The 26,675-nt window shown below is 39.6% G+C and overlaps 1 protein-coding gene across 1 annotated transcript in view; it reads left to right on the top strand.

Moving 5' to 3' along the window:
• VEGFD (vascular endothelial growth factor D) overlaps positions 1–26,374 on the top strand; it is a 38,705-nt gene extending 12,331 nt beyond the window's left edge. The window contains exons 2-7 of the mRNA XM_032756615.2: positions 9,281–9,491; positions 14,128–14,318; positions 17,035–17,183; positions 19,184–19,284; positions 24,603–24,798; positions 25,719–26,374. Of these exons, the coding sequence (XP_032612506.2) occupies positions 9,281–9,491; positions 14,128–14,318; positions 17,035–17,183; positions 19,184–19,284; positions 24,603–24,798; positions 25,719–25,845 (975 nt within the window). The 3' untranslated portion in view covers positions 25,846–26,374. The remainder of the gene's footprint in view (positions 1–9,280; positions 9,492–14,127; positions 14,319–17,034; positions 17,184–19,183; positions 19,285–24,602; positions 24,799–25,718) is intronic.
• Positions 26,375–26,675: the final 301 nt, after the last annotated feature.

The following is a 26,675-nucleotide window of genomic DNA, read 5'->3' as shown; positions in this document are numbered from 1 at the left end:
TTTTTTTTTGAGACAGAGTCTTGCTCTGTCGCCCAGGCTGGAGTGCAGTGGCGCGATCTCGGCTCACTGCAAGCTCCGCCTCCCGGGTTCCCGCCATTCTCCTGCCTCAGCCTCCCGAGTAGCTGGGACAACAGGCGCCCGCCACCACGCCCGGCTAATTTTTTGTATTTTTAGTAGAGACGGGGTTTCACCGTGTTAGCCAGGATGGTCTCGATCTCCTGACCTCGTGATCCGCCCACCTCGGCCTCCCAAAGTGCTGGGATTACAGGCGTGAGCCACCGCGCCCGGCCCTCTATTTACAAATATCTTAAGCCAGTTTTCATCAAACATATGAAAAATGAAGCCTGCCTTTTTGTCCCCAAATTGTAAATAGGCGTAAAGGTTTTTAAACATTAATCTCACAATTTCAACAGTTAATTGTTGAATTCTCCTTTCCAATACACAATGTTTTCGTTCAACACAAATCTGGGTAGTAGTAAAACGTTCATCCTGTGTGTTAGGGCTACAGATACATACTACATGCTCTCCTAATAAATTCTACTGTGATGATGTATTCATTTTTTAAGTAATTTTCCATAATTTCACTGATGCTTTAAGAAAAAGAGCAACACTATGTTTCTTTTTTTTTTTCTTCTTTTTTTTTTTGAGACGGAGTCTCGCTCTGTCACCCAGGCTGGAGTGCAGTGGCGCAATCTCGGCTCACTGCAAGCTCCGCCTCCCAGGTTCACGCCATTCTCCTGTCTCAGCCTCTCCGAGTAGCTGGGACTACAGGCGCCCGCCACCACGCCCGGCTAATTTTTTGTATTTTTTAGTAGAGACGGGGTTTCACCGTGGTCTCGATCTCCTGACCTCGTGATCCGCCTGCCTCGGCCTCCCAAAGTGCTGGGATTACAAGCGTGAGCCACCGCGCCCGGCCCACTATGTTTCTTTTTAACGTTGAAAGAAATCATAAATATACCCAGGTTCGATGGCACTACTGATAGAACTGCTGCTGAACTTGGAAAGAGCACAATGGACTAGCTGTAAGAAGTCAGTTTCAGGTAAAGAATAATTTTACTTTTCCCTCCTGTAATACCAATTTCATACTGTAGCAGTTTAGCTAGTCAGTTCTTCTAACTTTCTGTCCTTTCCAATTTTATTCAGGCTTTTCAAAAATCAGTGAGCCATCAGATTTACTTTCTTCCCAAATAAATTCAAATATGAACGCTTGAAATAAATAGGTTATAGAAGGCAAATCAAGTGTTATCGGGTTTAAGATTAAGACAGAAACATGGTCTAATAAAAAGATGTCCAAAATTATTTAGACATCAAATGCTAGAAAGAAAAAAGAAAATTACTTGCAAAGCTATTTAGGATATATCATCTTTCTTAAAGATTGCCAGCTATATTATTGAAAAAAAGATAAAAATTTTCTTGCTTAATCTGCATGTTATTTTCCACTATAACACATTAATTTTACAAACGTTGATGTGAGAGAGAAGAGTTAGATAGTTTCTGCAAACTGGCAAACCTGGCTGTGATAGTGCTTTTATTCAAGTTGACCTGATGCACTTTATAGATTGCTAGTTTTAAAATTAACAATGTGAACCCCTGCTTTAAACCCTTCTCAAAGTGCAGTCAGCCAATCAACAGTATTGCCGTCACCTGGGAACTTGTTAGACCCCACTTTGTCAAACTCATTTCCTGGTATGACAATGAATCTGGCTACAGCAACAGGGTGGTGGACCTCATGGTCCACATGGCCTCCAAGGAGTAACGCTCCAGGACCAACAGCCCCAGTGAGAGCATGAGAGAAAGAGAGAGGCCCTCAGCTGCTTGGGAATCCCTGCCACACTCAGTCCCCACCACACTGAGAATCTCCTCTCCTCACAATTTCCATGCAGACCCCCTGAAGAGGGAAGGGTCTAGGGAGCCCCACTTGGTCATGTACCACCAATGAAGTTCCCTGTACTCAGCCAAAAAAAAGAAAAAAAGAAAAAGAAATGCAGCATCCTGTCTTGCCCCAAACCCACTGCATGAGAATCTGCATCTTAACAAGATCCCCCGGTATGCACATTAAGTTTTGAGAGGCAGTACCACATATAAAATATTCAACAGACCACACAAACCTGGGCCCAATTGCTATTTGTCAGATACATGTATGTATTTATTACTTATAAATTCCTTCATCAGATATGTATTACGTGCTTATTACTTTAAAAAGATGAATCAGACACATATCCTACCCTCAAAGAGATCTCAGTCTAGGAAGAGAAATACAAGGTGTTCATAAATAATATAGTCTAAGTTAGGGACTTCATAAAATGCTTGATGGAAGAAGTAGCATTTATTTTGGACCTAGAATGAGAACTGAAAGAAGATATTCAAAAGACAAGTGATGTAGTGATGTAGTTTGAATACATGAATAATCTCAGGGTTACTTTTTCTATAGCTTTTGGTGAATCAAATTGTTTATTCATACATTTAATAAATATTTATCGAGCTCTTACTATTGCTATAAGACAGATACCATTACTGCTCAGGTGGTTTTTACGACCTAGTGGGAAAGACAAGCAGATAACAAGAAATGACACAATTCATTAGTGTTACTGGTCGTGTTGTGAAGGACAAGGATGGGGTGCTAGAAATCCATGTGACGGACCAGACCTAGGCAGGGGTGGGAGTTATGGAGGAGGTTTCCCTGAGTAGGTAACATCTAAGCTGAGAAAGATTTAGTTAGACAAAGAGTGAATGGCATTCCAGGCAAAGGAAACAGCATGACTAAGGTCAAAACAAGAAGAAATGAACGAAAGAGCAAGTTGATAAAATGGATGTCCAGTAATATTCCATTGTTCAACTATGCAACATTTTTCATTGCCTCCCAAATTGGGTCAAAGCAGCCTGGTCTTCACGCCTCCAGTCCTTCCTCTTTTTAAAAATTTTATACAACTATATTGATATAGAATTTACATACTATAAAATTTCATTCAAGTATATTAGGAAATTTACTGAGTTGTATAGCTATCATCCACATAAGGTCCATTATGCCCCTTTGCAATGAACCCTCCATTCTCACTCCCAGCCTCAGGCAGCCAAAAATCTATTTTCTGTCTCTAGGGGCTGGAAACTTAGGAGTGGAATTAGTTGGTTGCATAATAAATTTAGCTTATTAGAGAACTGCCGAACTCTTTTCCAAAGCAACAATACAATTTTACAATTTCATCAGCCACGTGTGAGGGTTCCTGTTGCTCCATATCCCTTACAACACTTGGTATTGTCAGTCTTTTTGTTTATAGCCATTCTACTGGGTGTGAAGTGGTATCTCATTACACCAGCCCCTCTTCCTAACTTATTTGCCAGATTCCCCACTCCTAAACCTGCTCTATGCCCAACCAAAGTGAACCCCTTGCTGTTTTTTTTTTTCACTGAGGCTCGTTGATATCCCCAAATTATGCCTTTCTTCACTCTTTGAATGTGTTACTTGACTGGATACGTATTTTTGGTGGAAGAGAGGGGCTGGAAATTGAGAGATCAAATTGGTAGGAGTACAGAAGGCTTTTGACTTCCTCACAACATGGGACACTTCTAAGTTTCTCCTACAAACCCCACCACTATACCTTTCCAAATATCTTGCCTGCCATCTTGGTTACCCATGACCTAAATTAATACTTAAGAAGCTATGGAGATGCTCATGCTTCCTCAGGGGAGAATGCTGTGTGAACTTAGAAATTAACAAAAGGAGAAATGACTACCCTTGAAATTGTACCACAGAAAGGAGCATACATTCAAATGATGGTGAAGTCTTATTAAAAAGACTTTAAGCCTCCCAATTTAGAAGCTGGCTTGTGGTAGCCAAGAAATTAGAGAACGATTTGTTATTTAAGAGTGAAATTGCTAGTAGTCTTGAATTAATTACCATAAAAAAGCTCCCGCTGTAATAAAAAGCAGAGATCTGGTAACCCTGCTTCACTTTCTTCCTCTTGATGAAAGCCTTTTAATTATTTTAATTTTGATTAGCACTTCCATCAGAAAATAGGAAGAAATTAGGAGCAATTTACTTGGCAAAGGTTTAGTAATTAAAACCACTGAAATCAATGGTTTAAGTATATATTTGGGATAATCACACTTTTTAATTTTTAATTTTGTCTTACCCAAGTGGATAACAAAGTTCATTATACAAAAATCAACCAGTGCAGAAAGCCGATTGGAAACAAACAACCATTCTTGAACCCTTTGAAAATGTATGCCCTTGATAAATTAGTTGTCAGGTTTCTACTTATGTTTAATTGTTAGTACTTCCACTTAAAATAGCAAAATGACTGTCTGCAATTTCTGTTATTTCAAACTAGGTTTTAAATTCTGGGGTTGAAAGTAAGCTTAAATAACTCTGAGTACTTGAGTAAACACTGCATTTTTTATGATGAGGCAAGTTGTATGAGCCATTTAATTACTTTAATTCAATCCAGAGATTTGATATTTTCTCCTGAGTTCTCACAGTTGGATAGTTTAAAAATATTTCTAAGATTGAATTGAATCCTATAAGAACTATAATAAAACCATACATCTGTCTGTTTTTCTTTCTCTTTCTCTCCTTTCTTTCTTTTCTTTTCTTTTCTTTTTCCTTTCTTTTCTTTTTCCTTTCTTTTCTTTTCTTTTCTTTCTTTTTTTTTTCAAGATCTCACTCCGTTGCCCAGGCTGGAGTGCAAGTGGCGAGATCATGGCTCACTGCAACCTTGACCTCCCCAGGCTTAGGTGATTCTTCCACCTCAGTCTCCTGAGTAGCTGGGAGTACAGGCATGCACCAGCATGTCTGGCTAATTTTTGTATTTTTAGTAGAGACAGGGTCTCACCATGTTTCCAGTCTGGTCTTGAACTCTTGGGCTCAAGCAATCCTCCCGCCTCGGCTTCCCAAAGTGCTGGGATTACCAGTGTAAGCCACCACGCCTGGCCTTGTATTTTTGGATAGTATTGAGTGAAATTTGCCTCAATACATAAAAATCCTTTCAATATGCTTCAACTCTAAAATCTTTAAAAAGCTGCTTGGTTTCATTATTTTCACGTGGAAGCAGCATTGTCACAAAGTTTTGAAGACTGAATTGTATACGGAGTACTGTCCAACTAGAAGAGAATGAATAATCAGGAAAAGAGAGACTACTGACAAATATGACTTAATGGAGAAGCATTCAATTTCAAAGCTGCCAGAGACATTAGCAATTGTTCCGTTTCACCTCCAGATTTCTTAGATGAAGAAGCTGTGGCAAGCCAATTTCACAAACCCAATCTATGATCCTCATGCTCCCCACTCCTCTCTCTCAGAATTTTGCCTTGATTCAAACTTTATAGAAAAGTGAGAAACCACAGGTATGAGCTCACTGAGCTTCCCAGGCAGTCTTGCCATCTACAAACCCATGTCATTCTGTATTTTCCTCTTGTTTCTGACGGTGATCCTCTCATCTAGTCACACTACATCCACTTATCTCTGGCACTTATGTCAAAACAACCCCTCTAGGTCCTGCCTTAGCTCTCCTGCATATGCTTTCTCTTTCTTCCTGTCTGTTGCCTCTTTCCCCCAGCTTATAATTCTCCCGCCTTTATTAAAAACATGCACCCACAGACACACACTCATATCTGGATTCCCAAGTACGATAACCTTGTAGATTCATGTTTTCAGATCATTCTTAGTCCATAGAATATAAAATTGATTGAATGATGGCAAACATCTGCAGATGACAATCATTTACAGAAATGGCACTAAAGCCATGAAGCTGAAGCTGCAGGACTTATGGATCTGAGCTAGAAAACAGGGGCCATCAAAAATTCAGCTTCAGTTGGAAATGGGCTCTTTTAGTGCACTACATCAGATCCATGAAAGAGGAAGGAAGAGTTACTGCTCATTGCTGCCTGGAGCTGTGACTTCTATGAAATTACTTAACAGGGGGCAAAGGAGGAAGTAGATACTTCCTTGCAACTAGGACGTGAGCTGAGCTGATCCCTGAATCATAAATACTCAACAAGATTCAGATTCAGGACCCAGGGAATCATGGGGTACAACCATAAAACTTCTAAATGTTGGAGAAAGAATAATGAGAAAGAAAAATGAATCTCTGAATGAAAATGGAACTACTAACCCAAATTCCAAATCGCGTTGATATAATTATTACTAGGAATGACAGCAACAGAATGAATAATCAGGATATGTCATACCTATAAAGTTAAAATCTAAAATAATTTGAAGAAATACTTAAATATATTTAGAACCCTCAAAGAGATAAAGAAATAATATTCATAAAATTAAAGTGACAAACTAGGGGCCGGGCGCGGTGGCTCACGCCTGTAATCCCAGCACTGTGGGAGGCCGAGGTGGGTGGATCACAAGGTCAGGAGATCGAGACCATCCTGGCTAACACGGTGAAACCCTGTATCTACTAAAAATACAAAAACAAAATTAGCCAGGCGTGGTGGTGGGCGCCTGGAGTCCCAGCTACTCGGGAGGCTGAGGCGAGAGAATGGCGTGAACCCGGGAGGTGGAGCTTGCAGTGAGCCAAGATCGCGCCACTGCACTCCAGCCTGGGCAACAGAATGAGACTCGGTCTCAAAAAAAAAAAAAAAGACAAACTAGGAAGAATATACAGAAATGTAACAGAAAGTAGATAGGAAGAAGAATGAAGTAGAAATGCTTAAATTAGAAATATGGTGATTGAAATTAAAACCTTAACAAAGTAAACTCTAGACTCAACAACAATTGGAGAGTTGGTGATTGGAAAGATGAACCAATTAATTTACCCATAACACATTAGAGAGAGGTGAAGGGGAAAAAATAGCTAAATATAAAAGCACATTTAAGAGACATGTAAGATGATTAAAAGCCTCCAATACTTTTCAAAAAAGAGTAGAGACAATATTATAGGTGGAATAATGAAAATGATAATGGCTGAGAATATTAAAGAATTGAGAATAAAAAAGACGAGTGGCCTCAGATTGAAACTGCCATGAAGATCTCTGTCTCAAATTCTCAATTCTGCTTTTGTAGTATGAAAGCAGCCATAGACAGTAAGTAAATGAATGGACATGGCTGTGTGTCAATACAACTTGATTTACAAAAACAGGCAGGCAGCAGGCTAAACTAGGCTGGGAGGTCATAGTTTGACAGCTCTTGATCTAAAGAATAACCATTGTTGGCCAGGCGCAGTGGCTCCTGTCTGTAATCACAACACTTTGGGCGGCCAAGGCGGGCAGATCACTTGAGCCCAGGAGTTCAAGACCAGCCTGCGCAACATGGCGAAACCCAATCTCTACTAAAAGTACAAAAATTAGCCGGGCATGGTGACAGGCTCCTGTAGTCCCAGCTACTCAGGAGGCTGAGGCAGGAGAATCACTTGAACCTGGGAGGCTGAGGTTGCAGTGAGCAGAGATGGTGCCACTGCACTCCAGCCTGGATGACAGAGCCAGACTCGGTCTCAAAAATAAATAAAGAAAGAATAACCTTTGTTTACATTTTCACGTATATATCTCCAGATGTTCTTCACATATCCATATAAGTATGTATATATGATGTACATAAGTACATAAGTAAAAATACATAAGTAATTTTAAAAGAGGTTATATCATAGCTGAATCACACGTGACTTAGACCACACTTGCTCTTCTGAGTACCCATTTTTGGACAACTCTCAGTGTCCACTAGCATGTCTAAAAAAAATTTCTACTCCTAGAATGCTAATACATGATGTAGATTTTAACTACAGCTTTTGAGGCTCAGTGGAGGAGAGTGTACATCACACTACCCAATGCAAAGCCTTTTAACAGCCCCTTTTGCTCATCTTTGTTTTCCTCCACTGTTCCTCACCCTGCAGCAGGCAGCTGACATTCACCTTTCCCTTCCACCCTCCTCTCTCAGCACTGGTCCTTTGCCTCCTCCCTCATCCCAGCTCTACAAATGGCCTCAGCCTGCATATTCCAACCACCCAGCAAAACAAACACCTAGTAACTACAGGGTCAGCAAGAGAAAATCCGAGGCCCTAGCCGTAGACAGATCACCTGATCATTTCTCCAGCACATTCCAGGAAGGATCTCAATTCGTTCTGTCCCAATAAAGCTCTACATCCTTGGTTTAGATGATCACATAGAATTCATTGTATGCATATATCATTATTTATATAACTAAGCCCCCAATTTTGAACAAGAGGCTACATACTGAAAATATTTTATCTACCAAGTCTTTTTTTCTTACAAACCCATCCAATACAGTTGCACTGTATCTGCCTATACAGTTCATGCAACTGTATGGAAAGCAAACTCTAGAAGAGTATTTGATAACTCTGTAAGAGTATTAAACTCTTATACTTCTAGAGTGTAAAACCCCAGAAAAGCATTTTTTCAGAAACAAATCATGTTTTTGAAATAGTAGGTTTTAAAAGAAAACAAAGAAAGAGGGTTAGAAGTAAGAAAATTCAGGTTATCAGGGGCTTGATATCTTTTTTTTGTGACTGTAGTCAGGTTACCCAGGCCTTTGTGGATCAATTTCTCAAACAAATAACAGAGATGAAAACAACTGTCATTAGCTACTGTCACAAAAATAATATCATAAACATCTATTCATTTCCTGTGGCTGCCGTAACTAATTATCACAAACTTGGTGGCTTAAAATAACAGAAATTTATTTTCTCACAGCTCCAGAGTCCCGAATTCCAAAATGGAAGGGTCAGCAAGGCTGCACGCCCTCCGAACACTCTTGGAGAGAATCTTTTCTTGCTTCATCCAGCTTCTGATGGCTCTAGGCAATCCCGTGCTTGTGACTGTATCACTCCAGTCTCTGCCTCCTTCTTCAAATGGTCTTCCTCTGTGTCCCTGTCTTCTCTTCTGTCTCTTATAAGGACACTTGTCATTGTACAGTATTTAGGGTCCACATAGATAATCCAGGAGGATCTCATTTTAAGATCCTTGACTTCATTACATCTGTACAGATCCTTCGTCCAAATTAAGGTAATGTTCACAGAATCTGTGGGTAAGGATGTGGACATATCATTTTGAGGCCCACCATTCAATGCACCACAATTTTCTTTGTAAGTGTTCTGAGAACCCAGGAAGAATAAGTAAATCCTCTGATTCAATAAAAAATGAGCAGAATGTGAACCAAAAATACTGAAAGATATCGTTTTTCCTAGGCACTGGTATACATTTCAATAGTATCTCTAATCACTTTACAGATGTATTTACACTTCTAAGTGTCAGCAATGAAGATTATTATGACAAATTTAAAATCTAGTAACTTGTTTTTAAACTGATACTTTTGTTTTTTAAGCGGTCATCTCAGTCCACATTAGAACGATCTGAACAGCAGATCAGGGCTGCTTCTAGTTTGGAGGAACTACTTCGAATTACTCACTCTGAGGACTGGAAGCTGTGGAGATGCAGGCTGAGGCTCAAAAGTTTTACCAGTACGGACTCTCGCTCAGCATCCCATCGGTCCACTAGGTTTGCGGCAACTTTCTATGACATTGAAACACTAAAAGGTAGGTGTGTGGATGTGGAGACAAATTCTTTCTCTTTATCAGATAGTGACAAACACACTTACTTTCTCCAAACGTCTGCGTAGGGCAGACATGTGTCAGAGGGAGAATGAAAGTCGGTCTTTGGTTTCCAGTTTCAGTGCAGAATCTTGATTTTTTAATGTTTACTTCACAAAGAAATATATTCAATATGATTTTGAGATAAAAAACACAAAAGAACATTTCAAAATATAGAAATAAATTTAACTCGAGGATGTGGGGGCAAAGAAAACCCAGGAAGACTATTGTTCTCAATAGAAAAAATCATCAGATTTACTTAGAAAATAAAACCTGGGGATTCATCCACAAGGAGTATTCTACTGGCATACATACATAAATAAAAACCAACGATGGCCAGGCACAGTGGCTCCTGCCTGTAATCCCAGCACTTTGGGAGGCCAAGGAAGGCAGATTGCTTGAGCCCAGGAGTTTGAGACCAGCCTGGGCAACATGACGAGACCCCATCTCTAAACAAAAATAGAAAAAAAATAGCTGAGCATTGTGGTGTGTGCCTGTATTCCCAGCTACTGGGGAGGCTGAGGTGGGAGGATCAGCTGAGCCCAGGAGGTCGAGGCTACAGTGAGCTATGATCGTGCACTCCAGCCTGGGCAACAGAGCAAGATCCTGTCTCAAAAAATCCACTACCCCCGAACCAATAGATTAGGTATAGCTTTTTTTATTTCTACAAAGTTGTGTGATTTTTAGTAAAAGTGAAAAGTAAAAGTTGGACACTGAGTTGTAATATTGGGTACTGGTATTGTTAGGAGAATAATGAAGGGAGAAAATTCTCAAGACAAAATGATCAAAACTCCAGACTAGAAAATAACATAATTTGAAATAAGGGTAATGATTGTTCCCTAGTAAGGTATGAAGATTCTTTAAAAGAAAATCAGGCCAGGTGTGGTGGATGACACCTGTAATCCCAGCACTTTGGGAGGTCGAGGCAGGTGGATCACCTGAGGTCAGGAGTTCGAGACCAGCCTGACCAACATGGTGAAAACCTGTCTCGACTAAAAATACAAAATTAGCCAGGCATGGCGGTGCATGCCTGTAATCCCAACTACTTGGGAGGCTGAGGCAGGAGAATCGCTTGAACCCGGGAGGCAGAGGTTGCAGTGAGCCGAGATTGCACCATTGCACTCCAGCCTGGGCAATGAGAGTGAAACTCCATCTCAAAAAAAAAAAAAAAAAAAAGAAAGAAAGAAAACCAGCGTGAGTAGATACTGTCATAATGAATAAAATGCTTGTCAAGTAAAGTTCTGTGGTTTCTGATTAGGCACTTAATTTTTTGATGTCATGTCAAAACAACACAAGAAGCTGCTACAGCATTGCTGATCTAGCATTCTAGATTTGATTAACATGATTACCTGGTAACTGACTATATATATAGCATAACTCAAATTAACGACTATGCCAAAACTATTTTTTTCTTTCTACCTAAAATTGTATTTGTTTTTTTTCCCATTTGTAAAAAGATGTTGGGGTTGCACAGACCTCTGTTGTTGGCTGTGGGGAAAGCTGTGCATAGATGGGGACATATTCTTTGGTAGCACCTTGGGCATGAGTGTGAAGAGGATTCTTTGTGTTCATGTGTATGACTGTGTGTCTAAGTGAGTTGACATGGTGGGAATCGTAGCCTCGAGCTCACTTCAGACAGGAATTTGAAGCTCTAGGTGTTTCTATGTGGTGAATTAATATAGCCTTCATGAGAACAAAGGGTTGGCACCTCATCTAGAAGTCAAAGGCCTTAACCAGATTACCTGACTGAAGGCCTGAGGTAAACCTGGAGCTATTTCATGAAGATGAACGTTACCATAAAACCAAGACTAGGTGATCTAAAAAAAGTCAATGACATTGACATTTTCTAAGGAGAAAACCATTAAAATATCACGGAATTTGCAAACCCTATGAATTTATCTCGTAATTTCTAGGGGATCATCTTAAGTTATTTACTAAGTTAGAAGCGGTAAATAATGAAATCAGCATGTTACACCAATTAGAATTTGTTATCAACTCTCCCTTGTGGATTTCAAGGTAATTTCCTGAGGCAGAGCAGTCCTGCTGGGAAGTAGTAAAGAATAGTAGAGTTATGAAGCCTTTAATCAGTGATGTTGGTCATAATTGCATATGATTTTGATTAAAAGCTTACCACTCCAATTTCAAAACTTGGTTTTATAAAAAGAGAAAAAGCAAATGGAAAGCAACCTTTAAGTAGAATTTTAAATTGGGAATATTTTCATAGGTTGGTTTCTTGTTTTTTCAAGGTTTCATGATTAATTGTAGTGAATTAAAAATTGATATTTTCTCATGTGTTCCCCTCAGGCTTTTATATAAAATTAAAACAGAATTTTTAAAAGGTTTTGGGGGTGGACTGTGGAATCGCTTGAACCCAGGAGGTGGAGGTTGCGGTGATCCGAGATTGCACCGCTGCACTCCAGCCTGGCAACAGAGCGAGACCCTGTCTCAAAAAAAAAAAAAAGTTTCTCGGGATAGAATGTTTTATTATGAGGAAAAAAATAAAAAAAAAAACAAAGTTTAGGTAGACTGTGTAGTATAATGCAGTGCTCCAGACAACTCATATTATGTTTTCGGTGATTGAAGAAGCAACATATGAAAAAAATTGGTATTAAGGGATGAAAAAGGAGAAAGGATATGGAGACGATGTTATAAGGGAATCATTTAGGGACCAGGGTCACATCTCAAATGGTAATATTGTATCAGTATACTTCAAGCAGAGGTTTTCTCTATCCCTTCTATTCCCATATATGAGAATTGAGAATAATCTCAGGAGAGTTCTTGAAAATGCAGTAAAAATAAAGGAGAGTTTGCCTATTGTTGCATAACACATTACCACAAAACTTAGCTACTTAAAACAATATTTATCTCAGTTGCTGTGGGCCAGAAATGCTGACATGGCCTAGATCAGTTTTTCTGCGTCGGATGTCTCTGGAGGCTGCAGTTAAGATGTTGGCTTGGGCTGCAGGCATCTTAGGGCACAGCTGAAGCAGAGTGTGCTTTCAAGTTCAGTCAGCTGTTGTTTGCAGGACTCAATTCCTCACAGGCTGTTGGACTGAGGGTCTTAGTTCCTCGCTGGCTATTGGCCAGAGGCTGCCCCAAGTTCCTTGTGGTGTGGACCTTTCTAACATGGCGGCAAACTAACACAAGAACAGAAAACCGAACACCGCATGTTCTCACTCATAAGTGGGAGTTGAACAATGAGAACACATATACACAAGGAGGGGAACATCACAAACCAGGGCCTGTTGGGGGTTGGGGGGCAAAGGGAGGGAGAGCATTAGGACAAATACCTAATGCATGCAGGGCTTGAAACCTAGATGACGGGTTGATGGGTGCAGCAAACCACCATGGCACATGCATACCTGTGCAACAAACCTGCACGTTCTGCACATGTATCCCAGAACTTAAAGTAAAATAAGATTGAAAAAAAAAAAAAAAGCCTGCAAGTGGAGAAGGAGAGAGAGAGTGTGTGTGTGTGAGAAAGTGAGACAGAGTAAGAAAGAAGAGAGCTTGCAATAAGTAGAAACAAGACTGCAATCTTTTTTAACTTAATATGGAAGTGGTATCCCATCACTTTTGCTGTATTCTCTTCATAAGAAGCAAGTTACTAGGTCCAGCTCACACACAAGGGGAAGGGATTTACACAAGGGCATGACTATCAGCAGGTGGGACCACTGGGGGTTAGTTTCAAAGCTGCCTACCACAAGGGATTTTCACCAGCACCACACCCCCACGTATAATAAATAAACTCTACAGTTCCATGGCAAGCTACAAGGAAGTCTTTGTGTTGTCTTTATCATAAAATTGAATCTTCCCCCAAAACACCTGTAGAAAGGCTATGCAGCACTAGGTATCAAAGGGTCAAAATCTAATTTAAAAAATAAATTATGAGAGAAAAGCAAGTACTGTTTTACAAGAAAGTATATAATTTTTTTATTCCCATAGGCTTCTTTTTTTGTTACCTTCAAATTAACTATGGCCAAAGGATTGCTCATTCCATTAATATGAACAGGCTTATTTCATCATTTATATAAATACCAGTATCGGGCACTTGCAAATGAGAAAACTCTGATTTGAGGAAGGATTAGTTTCACTTCAATTTCCATTTATGCGTTTGCCAAGTTTAAATCCTAGGGATTACTTAAGCAACCAACAGAAACATATTTCTTGATGATGCTAAAACCTACTTACACCTGGCTTTAAGCAGACGAAATGCTATCCAGCTGTATCCTGATAAATAATATTTACGTGTTATTTCTTTACATGCTTCTATTTACTTCCCCATTAGCCAGCTTCTCCAGATGTATTCAATGTAATTATGTACAGGACATGGTGTTCTACCTCAAAGGGAACTAAAATACTTATATTCTACAAAGGTATGGTATAAATGGGAAAGAGCACAGAGATTGGTTGTAACTTCTCTGCAAACAATCTTTGGTTAAAGGACTGACAAAAAATATCCATCTAGTAAAAGAAACAAGCAGTGGAAATGTGAAAATGACTGTGTTCAGCATAACCCTGGCACTTGTTGGCACATCAGGGCCATTCCACCTGCTAGCCCCAGTGAGCTTTCTCTCTGCAGTTATAGATGAAGAATGGCAAAGAACTCAGTGCAGCCCTAGAGAAACGTGCGTGGAGGTGGCCAGTGAGCTGGGGAAGAGTACCAACACATTCTTCAAGCCCCCTTGCGTGAACGTGTTCCGATGTGGTGGCTGTTGCAATGAAGAGAGCCTTATCTGTATGAACACCAGCACCTCGTACATTTCCAAACAGGTATGAGGACATCGGCAAGCCTGCCGTTTCTAAAGCCCTGATGATAATAATGTTGATAGCTACAACAACCTTGTTGCCAAACACTGTACTAAATGCTTTATGTGCATAATCGCATTTAATCTTTGAAACAAGTCAAGAGGGTATTTTATGCTCCTTTATAGATGAGGAAACTGAGGCTCAGAGAGGTAACTTACTTATCCAAGGTTACACGGCTGATAAATAGCAGAGCTGGGATTCAAACCCAGGTCTGTGGGAGGCCAGAGCCTGAACTCTTATCAGTTATTGTCTCTCTGGTGCTATAATGTCAAGACTTAGAAAATCATATGGAAGTTACTAGGACAGGATGTTAAAAGGAATGAAGATAGCTATGTTGTCTTGTGTATCCATCAGGTTCTGCGTTGCTCAAATGGAGTGATTGAGAAAAGTTTAATGAAGGTTGTGGGCCGAATTGGGGAAAGAGGGATGGGACAGTGAAGCACCTGAAGCTAGCAAAAAGGGGGAGATTTCCGAACCCTTAGACTGAGGAGACAAGGGGAGGGAGCAGTTATGGGAACCCAGAGGGAAAGCGGAGAAGAGGGTTGCTGGACTGGCCACTGTCAACTCTTAGCCTGGCAGGGAGTGGGGGCAGGGGCTGGGAGAGGCAAGAGAGTTTATAGATGTGGCCCATGGAGGGCAGCGTCCTGGGGCACAGAGCTTGATGGTGAAGGAAGGAGAGAGGATGGTGTCTCTGGAGGGGCAAAGAGAGAATATCTAGCACAAAAGACATTTGGAAATAATTCTGCAGTCCCCATGAAAGAAGTAATTCAGCCCTCTTCATCTTATAAAACTCCCTTTGCTTAGTAGGTAAGTTTTCCTTTCTCTGGTTACCATGTTTTTAATAAACGTCGCATATGAGAGCAGTAGTAACAAACTTGGGAAAGCAATACTAAAAAACTGTACATCAAACTACATTATCTTTGGTATCTATTGCAAATTCCTTGAATGTTGATATACTTATTTAATTGTCAGTTTGCCTATATGATTTATTCTCCTTTTAACTGCAAAAAGAGGTAGTACAAGAAAATTACATGCACTGAATATATCCATGTTAGGTAATTTTCTTAATGCTGATTTGTTTTGTTAATAGATTTACTTATCCTTAATTTTGTTCCTCCACCCTCTAAAATATCTTTTAAACTGGAGTTTCTTTTTCTAAATTCTTTTAGAGAATCTTGGAGCTTGTGCAAATTTTAACCTCTACTATTTGACAATTAGAGAAAAAAATGACCCAAGTAGGGCTAAGCATCAATTCTTAGTAGAAAAAAAGCTTTGCATAACGTAAGAGGGTTTAGTTCACATCATGTGATTCCCTAGAGCATAGCCAAAAAATTGTGCAAGAAGATGAAGTTTATGCAAAGTAAACACTACAAAAACACTCTCACTTAGACTCATGGAAGTTCCATTACATCTTGAGATGTCAGAATAAACACAACCTTAATGGATTGCTTCCACTTAATAGATAGTTGAGTACTTCATTTTGACTGCTGTACTCAACAAATGATTAATTTCATACAATGTACTTAAGTGTAAGTGTACAGCAGTTTTTCTTCCAAATATGCATTTTTGAACACTTTAATAGTAGTTTTAAAAAAACTATCTCTGGCCCCAAAGTTATGGACTATTTGGCAAACCACCTCTTAGAAACAAAGTGAACAAATGAATACATTATGTAGTAAGGACTACATGGAATGGTGATTGAATGGACAATGCATTAAAATCAACTTCAAACTCATCCACACATCATAGAACCACTCAAGAAAGCTGTATACTCTCTCTGTACATCTGTTTCTTCACCTGTAAGATGGGGATAATAAAAACCCACCCCATAATGTTGTTATAAAGGGTAAATGAGTTAACATGAAAGCACTTACAACAGGGCCTGGCCTATGGAAAGCATAGAAAGAATGATATACATGTTAGCTATAATTATTTGTTTGGGCATGATGATCTTGTATCAGTCAGCTATTAATACACAATGCTACATAACAAACACACTAAAACTCAGTGGTTCCAAACAACAATGATTTATTCTCACTTATGTATCTGAGGTTCAGTTAGTTTAGGGTGGATTCAGCTGGGCTTGACTCTAAGCTGCAGTGTGAGTCCAAGTCAACTTCTGTGTTTCCCATCCCTTGGACCAGCAAGCCTGCCAGATTGTGTTCTTTTCATGGCTACAGCATAAGTTTGAGAAAACAAGCCCCATAAAACATGCACAGTTCAAATTTGTACTTCTGTCATGTCTGCTAACATCCCACCAGCCAAAGAAAGTGACGTGGCCAAATACAAAGTCAAGAGACAGGAAACCATATTTCTTCAATAGAGACGGTATGAGAAGGGATAAGTAAATAGTTTGAATAATAACCTATTCTAATAAAATTCTAAAGAAACTGCATAGCTTTAATCTCATTTAATCCTTACGATTTACACTCAAATTTAAAGCAGGAGCAGGGATTAACAATACCATTTTACAAGGGTATCAATGATCAAAAAGTTAAAAGATTTGACCAAACTTAAACACCTCATAAAGTTAGATGAACCTGTTTAGTTCCATTCTTAATGGACAGCTTGGCTAAAGTCATTGCCATAAATGACAAAGGCAAAAATTCAGACTAGAACAACTTTAAAAATAATATATAAAATTAAAAAAATATATTGTGGTTATCTTTCTCTGCTGTAGCTCTTTGAGATATCAGTGCCTTTGACATCAGTACCTGAATTAGTGCCTGTTAAAGTTGCCAATCATACAGGTTGTAAGTGCTTGCCAACAGCCCCCCGCCATCCATACTCAATTATCAGAAGATCCATCCAGATCCCTGAAGAAGATCGGTAAGCACTTTTTTTTTTTTATACTGGATTATGCTTGTTCTTGCCTTGCCAAAACTGTGTGTAGAGGATATTTCATTAATGTAGAGTTATCAATTTATCTTCAAATTATTCATATTTTAGCTTCTAACCTGAATCTACTGGCAATAACTGGCAAATACATATTTTTATTAGATGTTAGATATATATTGTGGTAGGACCAAAATGCTCAGTGGTATGAGCTCGTCATGTCTACTCATAGACACATTTGTTCTTAATATGCATAGTCTACTGCAGGCGTAAAACTGCTCTAACCTCAAATTTAGCACATGTTCCAGAACAAGCATTAAATAAAACTTATTTCAGGCTGTTTGTATATTTACATCCCGAAATGAGAGAAAACAAAGAAGATTCCTGGGGTCATTGGGAAGTGACAAAACTAGCAGCACGTGAGTTTTGCAACTTTCTAATCTTTCCCCCTTAAGATTACCAAATGGAAAACCCTTATTTTAAATTAAAATGACTTAAAATTAATTTGGCTTTGAAATGCTCTTGAGATTAATTTTGTGATTATTTATAAGACAAACGACAAAACCAAAGGTAAGGATCACTTATTTGAAGAAAAAAAAGGATTTAATATAAAGAAGCAAGTAAAGGGTAACTGAATGAAAAGATCACTAGTTAGACACTTAGATTTTGCAAAAGTAAAGCAATAAATATATTGTGTGAGTGGCAAGTAAAAGAGTAAGCTGGTGATTAGTTAACATTGAACCAAGAAGACACCTCCGCCTCTCTCCAGCAGAAAAGAAAACTTGTAGAAAAGCAACATTTATTCTCAAGATGTTCCTGCTGTCCTGGCCAATGCTTTTATCTTTATTTTAAAGAAAATAATCTTAGGGGCCGGGCACGGTGGTTCACGCCTGTAATCCCAGCAGTTTGGGAGGCCGAGGCGGGTGGATCACAAGGTCAGGAGATCGAGACCATCCTGGCTAACACGGTGAAACCCCGTTTCGACTAAAAATATATAAAAAACATTAGCCAGGTGTGGTGGTGGGTGCCTGTAATCCCACTTACTTGGGAGGCTGAGGCAGGAGAATGGCATGAAACTGGGAGGCGGAGTTTGCAGTGAGCCGAGATTGCGCCACTGCACTCCAGCCTGGGCGACAGAGCGAGACTCTGTCAAAAAAAAAAAAAAAAAAGAAAGAGAAGAAAAGAAAAGAATCTTAGGAGGTATGTTAGAACATATTTAATTTTGGTAAATAAACTGTTGACAGCTATAATTTGCATAGTTTTAACATATATCTTCTTAAGATTACAATTTCCAAAATTACAGTTTAGTTTCTAAACATTTCCACGTAGAATATTTATAATTACAGAATCACTATCTAGCAAGATGCAGTTCATAAATACAAATTAAGCTCCTTTAAAATCTTTTTTTTTTTTTTTTTTTTTTTGAGACGGAGTTTCGCTCTTGTTGCCCAGGCTGGAGTGCAATGATGCGATCTCGGCTCACTGCAACCTCCGCCTCCCAGGTTCAAGTGATTCTCCTGCTTCAGCCTTCCAAGTAGCTGGGATTACAGGCATGTGCTGCCACACCCGGCTAATTTTGTAATTTTTAGTAGAGATGGGGTTTCTCCATATTGGTCAGGCTGGTCTCAAACTCCCGACCTCAGGTGATCTGCCCGCCTCGGACTCCCAAAGTGCTGGGATTACAGGCGTGAGCCACTGCGCCTGGCCTGCTCCTTTAAAATCTTAACTCTTCTCACATCCTTATCATTTTGTGGTGAGAACATTTGAAATTTACTTTTAGCAATTTTGAAATATAAAATACATTATTATTATTGACTATAGTTACCATGCTGTGCAATGGATCTCAAAACCTTATTTCTCCAAACTGAGAATAAAAAGCAAAAAATAAATTTAAAAAAATTTAACTATTATCTACTCAGGAATTTATTTAATGTTCCAAAGTTTTGATTATCCTTGAAAGCTTTTAAATCTGGTCCATTATTTTCTTTTCCTAGCTGTTCCCATTCCAAGAAACTCTGTCCTATTGACATGCTATGGGATAGCAACAAATGTAAATGTGTTTTACAGGAGGAGAATCCACTTGCTGGAACAGAAGGTAATGATAGTTGTAGTAAAATAATAACAGTAATAATAAAAGTAGCAACAATAGCAGCGACCGTTATTGAGTACATAGTATGACCAGACAATGTTGTAAATCTTTTATATGTTTTAACTCATTTAATTCTCACAACAACCCTATCATATACTATTGTTATTTCTTTTTTTACAATTACAAAATGGACACACCAAGATATCGAGTAATTTCCTCAAGGTCACACAGCTGAGAGTGATAGAAGTGGTCAGATTCCAGAACCCTCTGTACCATAATCATATAGTAAGTCCATCAGTGCATCACTCTGCTTTTTAATCTCAAAGAAAAGCCCAGAGTGATTGGAGCATCCTGAAACACTGAAATTGAAAGGGGATGTTAAACTTGAATGAAAGCTGCTTCAGAACTAAATACTAGTCAACTGCAGTTTACTAATTTATTTGTCTAAAAGTCTCACAGGAACATAAAGTAATTTTGGACTTGGTTTCTGTCAGCTGCATCATATGAAAACACGCCAGTAATTTGAAAAAAGAAATGGCGAATAAGAGAAAACTTTTTCTGGAATTAGGGCAAAGCAAAAGCAAAATATGGCTATTGGTCTAAGGGGAGCTGGGAGCAAAATGAGATATACTCAAATTGTCATTGCTCATAATCCGTAATTCTGTAACTTTGGGTGATGAACATTTGCTTGAAAATGAATGCATTTTAACTTATTTTCCAGAGAGCTTTACATGGTTCCACCAAAAAAAAAAAAAAAGAGAGAGAAAAAAAAAAGTCACAAGTAGTCATGCAGTTTTAACCTTGCTTGTTTTGAACTATAATCTACAAGCAAGAACAGTAAGGGCTAAACTCTAAGAAATCTGTCCTAAAAACTGTAAATAGCAACCTACTCTCCATTCTTCTGCCTCTCAGCTTCCTTCTAAATGTTTTCACGAAAGCTCAACCCAGAGCATGTGGGGAAATTTAATATTTATGTAGTTTAAATGCCCATGCCGATCTTGAATGTTCTTTACACCCTTCCCACCAAGTATTCAGCCATCCTCTACTAGAACATACATCAGTTATTTGGAGACTCGCCATCCAATGAGGCAGCACCAAGGGGTGGGCACACTCCTGTTGTTATACTGAACTGAAATGTCTCTCTAGAACAGACCAGACTGCCCAATGGAATACAATAAGAGTCATATATGTAACTTACATTTTACATTACTCAGATTAAAAAGGTAAAAATAAACAAGTGAAATTTATCTTAATATATTTTATTTAATCCAATCTATCCAATATACTATCATTTCAACATGCAATCAATATAAAAAATTTATGAGCTAGCCTACATTCTTTGTGCTAAGTCTTTGAAATCCAGTGTGTGTTGTACACTTACAGCACATCTCAATTTAGACTCTCTATTTCATGCCCAGTAGTCACATATGGCCCATAGCTACCTTGTTGGACAGCCCAGCTCAAAAGCATCAACTCATTAGTTCAGGTTTTACCCTATAGAACCATGTAAAACAAATCTAATTCTTTCTCCATGTGACTCATGTTCTAATAGTGTTAGAAAATTATTGTGGGGTTGGCCGGGAATGGTGGCTCATGCCTATAATCCTAGCACTTTGGGAGGCCGAGATGGGAGGATCACTTGAGGTTGGGAGTTTGAAAAACAGCCTGGCCAGCATGGCGAAATCCCATCTTTACTACTACTAAAAAAAAAAAAAAAAAATAGCTGGGCATGGTGATGTGCGCCTGTAGTCCCAGCTACTCAGGAGGCTGAGGTATGAGAATCTCTTGAACCTGGGAGGCAGAGGTTGCAGTGAGCGGAGATCATGCCACCGCACTCAGGCCTGGATGACAGAGTGAGACTCTGCCTCCAAAAAAGGAAATAAATAAATAAATAAAGAGAGAGAGAAAAAGAAAACGAAAAGAAAAGAAAGAGAGAGAGAAAGAAAGAGAGAGAGAGAGAAAGAAAGAAGAAAGAGAGAGAGAAAGAGTGGGAAGGGCAATATATTTAGAGCTTAAAGGCTCTAGCTGAGGATTTCCAGACACAAAGCCTCTGAGACAGTTTTGTACGGAGGAGGTTTGTAGGCAGGCAGAAGGCATTAAAGGGTAAAGAGAGAGGCAGCAGACCACAGCGCAGTTGCTAAGAGGCATCAGCCTAATCCAATGGGAAGTTGAAGCTGGGAACCCCTGCGGGGTTAAGTCTTAAATCTAGGTGAAGAGGCTGAGCCCTGTAGACCGTTCATTGGCTGCCTCGGAGAGGGGATGTAGCCTTAGGTGAGGCAGCTTATTTCTGCTGGAGATAATTCTTGGGAAGGCATTCAGCCAGTACACGCGTGTAGAGGGTGGAAAGAAGAATAGGGAAGAAGAGAAGTGCTGCTCAAAGCATGGGGTATATGAGCACTCAGGGCTGGAGGTGAGAGAACATACTGGAAGAAGTTCAGCATGGCGGGGATATAATGGGTGGGGACATAATGGGGAAGGGGCTGGTTAGATGTGAGAGAAGAAGCTGGACAGGCTCACAGGGGCAAAGCAGAAGGACCTTGTAATTCTTGCGTGGGAGCTTGGATGTGATACTAAGGACAAAGGGAAACCACACAACTGGCTCAAGCAGGAGAGTGACAGTACCCATTAGAATTTTAACAAAATCATATCAGTAACAGTGTAGAAGAGGGTGTGTTGACTTGGGGCAGGGAAAGAGGCAGGAAATCTGTTGGGAAGTTGTAGCAATGATGTAAGTGAGAGGCGCAGGGTGGACTGGATCACAATTGTTTCTCATTCTCATCTCCCATAAGTCCCCAATGTGGACCAAGTTCACATTCATTTCTCCAGTGGCCCCATCAAATTGATGGCATTTACTGAGCTTACTGCTCACTATACTTTTTTTCCACACATGTGACTGTTAAGCCAACTGCCTTTTCTACAGTGACTTCTCTTGCCCAGATGAGCACATTTAGGTTAGTGAATCCAAGTCTAATTTAATTGAGTCTTGTTAGATTCAGGTCATTGCTCTAAATTGTTAAAACAAACGATATACACAAACACACGCACACACAAAAGAATAAATTGAGGAGGTCCTAATTCTGTATTTTAAAATATTTAATATGTCCCTTCCTTCTTGAAGAGAGCTACAATTTCAAGAATTTATTTTGAAAAATTCTATCAGTTTATTGATAAAAATGGTAAAAGGAACAAAGCTGAGAACAGAACATATCATCAAACTCCCTAGGGACAGAAATCAATGCATAATACTTCAGGATATCACCCTCAGCTACTTGCTGTTCCACCACCAGTTCTCTTGCATCCAGTTTTTGTTTCTTTTAACTTGGCTATAAGGACGTGAGCACAGCCTCTGCCAAACAAACAGCCTGCTGAAGTTCTGCAAACACCTTGTGGATTGTGTTTCCCTAAACCACCCTGTCCAACGGTGGCCTTGGGCCTGTCTGAAGTATTCTTAGTGAACTTCTGCTGCCACCTAGTGATCATTGTGAATTTTTAAAGAGCCTCTTTATCCTTTAACAAGTTATTCTTGTCTTGCCCCAAAGCAGCATCTGCCTCACTGGCATATGACTTACAAAGCTCATATTTTTCCTCTTCACAAAGTTCAAAATGGGGATTTCTCAGATTTAGCCTTCCAGCACCTATTCTCAAACGTCATCCATTACAGAATAGTTTAAACTATAAAGTTGAACCACACGAGATTGTCATTTTGATATGTCATTAAAGTCAGATATTGGCAAGAACATATGGTTTAACCCAATGTCTTGGAATGCTGGATGGGATTCCCAGAAGCTCCATACATCGGCCTGCTTCAGGACCCTTTTATTACACCAAATAAACCCAACAAACATCCATCGAGTGCCTATTTTATATCAAAACAATGAGGCCTGCTCCTTCTCCCTCAGGACATTTTACTTAATGGGGGAAACATACAAGTAAACAGACAAATGTAATCAGTGCAAGAAAGAATCGGACAGAAATATGCACAGGGTAAGGACACTTAGCTAAACCTGCAGACATTGGGAAAGATGTCAGGGAAAAGGGATGGCAGAAGGAAAGACAAGGCCAAAGGCATGGGACTGGGAGGCACTGGAATATCAGGGCAAGAGAAAGTGCTGTCATTTGGTATAAATGGAACACACAGGATACATGAAAGCAAGAAACAGAAGATGAGTCCGTGAGGTTATTATGGTCCAGTTCATGGAGGGCCTTGTACATCCTGGTGGGAAAATTGGTTTTTATTGTGGGAAGGGAAGGTTTTAATGCATTCAAAGCAGTGGAATGAAGTGATTCGGTTTGCATTTGTTAATCATGTGAAGAAGAATAGGTTGCAGGGATAAAACTTGTCGTGGTGAGATGAGTGACAGAGCGACAGCCATCTACACAAGAAACACAAGATACAGACTGAATTGTGGCAGTGGTAGTGGGGATGGAAAATAAAGAACAAATTTAGAGAGGCAGAACTGAGTGGACATGATGCTCAGACTTACCAGAGCAGGTGAGTCAAGAATGATGTCACCATTCCCTAAATGAGGCAAACTGGGAGAGAAGCAGGTTTGGGGAGAAAACTACTAAACATGTACGTCCCTTCAAGAATGCTAAAGGGACAGAGTCATGTTCTTCCAAAGTTTCTGTCTCTTCCATTTATTTTGCAATGAATTTCAACTTGTTAATCAGAAATGGATTTGGAGTAGTAGCTATGCAATTGTTTCATACACCTTCTAGAAGAAATATTTGTCAGCTGAGTATGTCAAAAACTTCTCAGACCCTCCCTTTTACCTGAATGTGTCTTCCAGGAGATGTTGGTGGAGTCAAAGTTCATTGTTGCTCCTATATCTTTTATACTAGTGTTATGATCTGCAGTGAGGACATGCATTACTATTGCTACCCCTGGCCTGGAATGTCTGAGGTGTATTTCTACAACACCAATTATTTTGTATGTCTCTCCTTTTAATCTCCACCAAGAAATGGAGACAGCTAGACTCATAACCCTTAGACATGCTATATTTTATTACTAATACTTGGTTGTGGAAGTTTGCATTTTAAACAAGTCACCAACATAAAAATCTCTAAAAATGTTTTATGAAAAATATTCAGCTTATGATATTTTAAAAATCACAAGCCTAAGAAAACACACAAACCTGTGTTTGTATTGTGAAATCAGAGGTTAATCTTCCTCACCCTGTGAAAAAATTAGGTGCATAAATCTATAGGAAGGAGATTGGGTGAATCCAAGTTACTTACGGATGACATAAAAGATACAATCAACTTTGGTGATCCAATTATCCACACTACAACTATCTGACCAACACGTTTCTGTTTCTCTTTAGACCACTCTCATCTCCAGGAACCAGCTCTCTGTGGGCCACACATGATGTTTGATGAAGATCGTTGTGAGTGTGTCTGTAAAACACCATGCCCCAAAGATCTAATCCAGCACCCCAAAAACTGCAGTTGCTTTGAGTGCAAAGAAAGTCTGGAGACCTGCTGCCAGAAGCACAAGCTATTTCACCCAGACACCTGCAGGTAAATGCCATGAGTTGTCTTGCCTTTACTCATGACATTTAATGTAAATGCCACTTTAATTTGGTGGGATTCCTTAGTAAGCTAATTTTTCCCCTTAGTGCCTGAGTCCCTTTTGGATAATAGAACAGAGGTTTAGCAGCTAAGGAATAAGCAAGAGTATACAGAGTCATGATTAATCATGAAATTAAGAAAATCCTGCCTGTTATTATGTGTTTAGAGCTGTTTTTTTTTTTTTTTTTAGACGGAGTCTCGCTCTGTCTCCAGGCTGGAGTGCAGTGGTGCGATCTGGGCTCACTGCAACCTCCGACTCTCTGGTTCAAGGGAGTCTCCTGCCTCAGCCTCCCGAGTAGCTGGGATTACAGGCACACGCCACCACACCCAGCTAATTTTTGTATTTCAGTGGAGTTGGGGTTTCACCATGTTGGCCAGGATAGTCTTGGTCTCCTGACCTCATGATCCGCCCCCCTCGGCCTCCCAAAGTGCCGGGATTACAGGCATGAGCCACCGCGCCCACCCGGGGTTTAGAGCTCTTAAACAACAATGAAATTGGTAAAATTTAAGCAATTATTAGGATATTGCTTAATAATAATATTTTAGGAAGGGGAGGTTTCAGATCATCAACCTGTTTAGTTCAATCTCTCATTGTATATGTCTATATATGTTTGTTTTTTTCTTTAATGGAGGGAATATCATTGGATTTATATAGCAAGTAATTTATTCATGAATAGAACACTGGAGGTTACTGATTCACTTTAGTAGATTTTGAATCCATGTGGGATAACCATGCAGGATTTTATACTGACATTTTAAATATATGTCTGAAAAACTTCCTCTGAAAACTTAATCAAATCAGAACAGAGTTATTCTTTTGAATCCAGTCATTGATTCTGAATTCTCATCTTTATTTTCTTTTGCAACAGCTGTGAGGACAGATGCCCCTTTCATACCAGACCATGTGCAAATGGCAAAACAGCGTGTGCAAAGCATTGCCGCTTTCCAAAGGAGAAAAGGGCTGCCCAGGGGCCCCACAGCCGAAAGAATCCTTGATTCAGTGTTCCAAGTTCCCCATCCCTGTCATTTTTAATAGCATGCTACTTTGCCAAGTTGCTGTCACTGTTTTTCTCCCAGGTGTTAAAAAAAAAAATCCATTTTACATAGCACCACAGTGAAAACAGACCAACCTTCCATTCACACCAGCTAAGGAGTCCCTGGTTCACTGATGGACGTCTTCTAGCTGCAGATGCCTCTGCACACCAAGGAATGGAGAGGAGGGGACCCATGTAATCCTTTTGTTTAGTTTTGTTTTTGTTTTTTGGTGAATGAGAAAGGTGTGCTGGTCATGGAATGGCAGGTGCCATATGACTGATTACTCAGAGCAGATGAGGAAAACTGTAGTCTCTGAGTCCTTTGCTAATCGCAACTCTTGTGAATTATTCTGATTCTTTCTTATGCAGAATTTGATTCGTATGATCAGTACTGACTTTCTGATTACTGTCCAGCTTATTATAGTCTTCCAGTTTAATCTACCATCTGATGTTTCATATTTAAGTGTATTTAAAGAAAATAAACACCATTATTCAAGCCATATAATTTTATGTTATTTAATGTGTTTCAAGAAAAAGTGTTTTAAAGAAAGAAAGGAATTTCGAAGTGGAAGGTGCAGGGAGAGACACAAACACTGGACCTCAGTTTTGGGAAACTGAGGGAATAGCTCTCAGAAAGGTTAAGATCCTAAATGAGGCTAAGCAAATGTGACCCAAGAATCCACTGCGAATCACTCTGTGCTTTGAGATTAAATTGAACTTGACCAGATCCCCATCCCATGGCAGAGGGGAACCCACCCATGCCCTTGACCTCTTTAGGGGTTTGCATTTCTT

The sequence above is a fragment of the Hylobates moloch genome, unplaced genomic scaffold, assembly GCF_009828535.3.
Source record: "Hylobates moloch isolate HMO894 unplaced genomic scaffold, HMol_V3 SCAFFOLD_7, whole genome shotgun sequence".
NCBI lineage: Eukaryota > Metazoa > Chordata > Mammalia > Primates > Hylobatidae > Hylobates > Hylobates moloch.
This window is presented reverse-complemented; position numbering and strand designations above follow the sequence as displayed.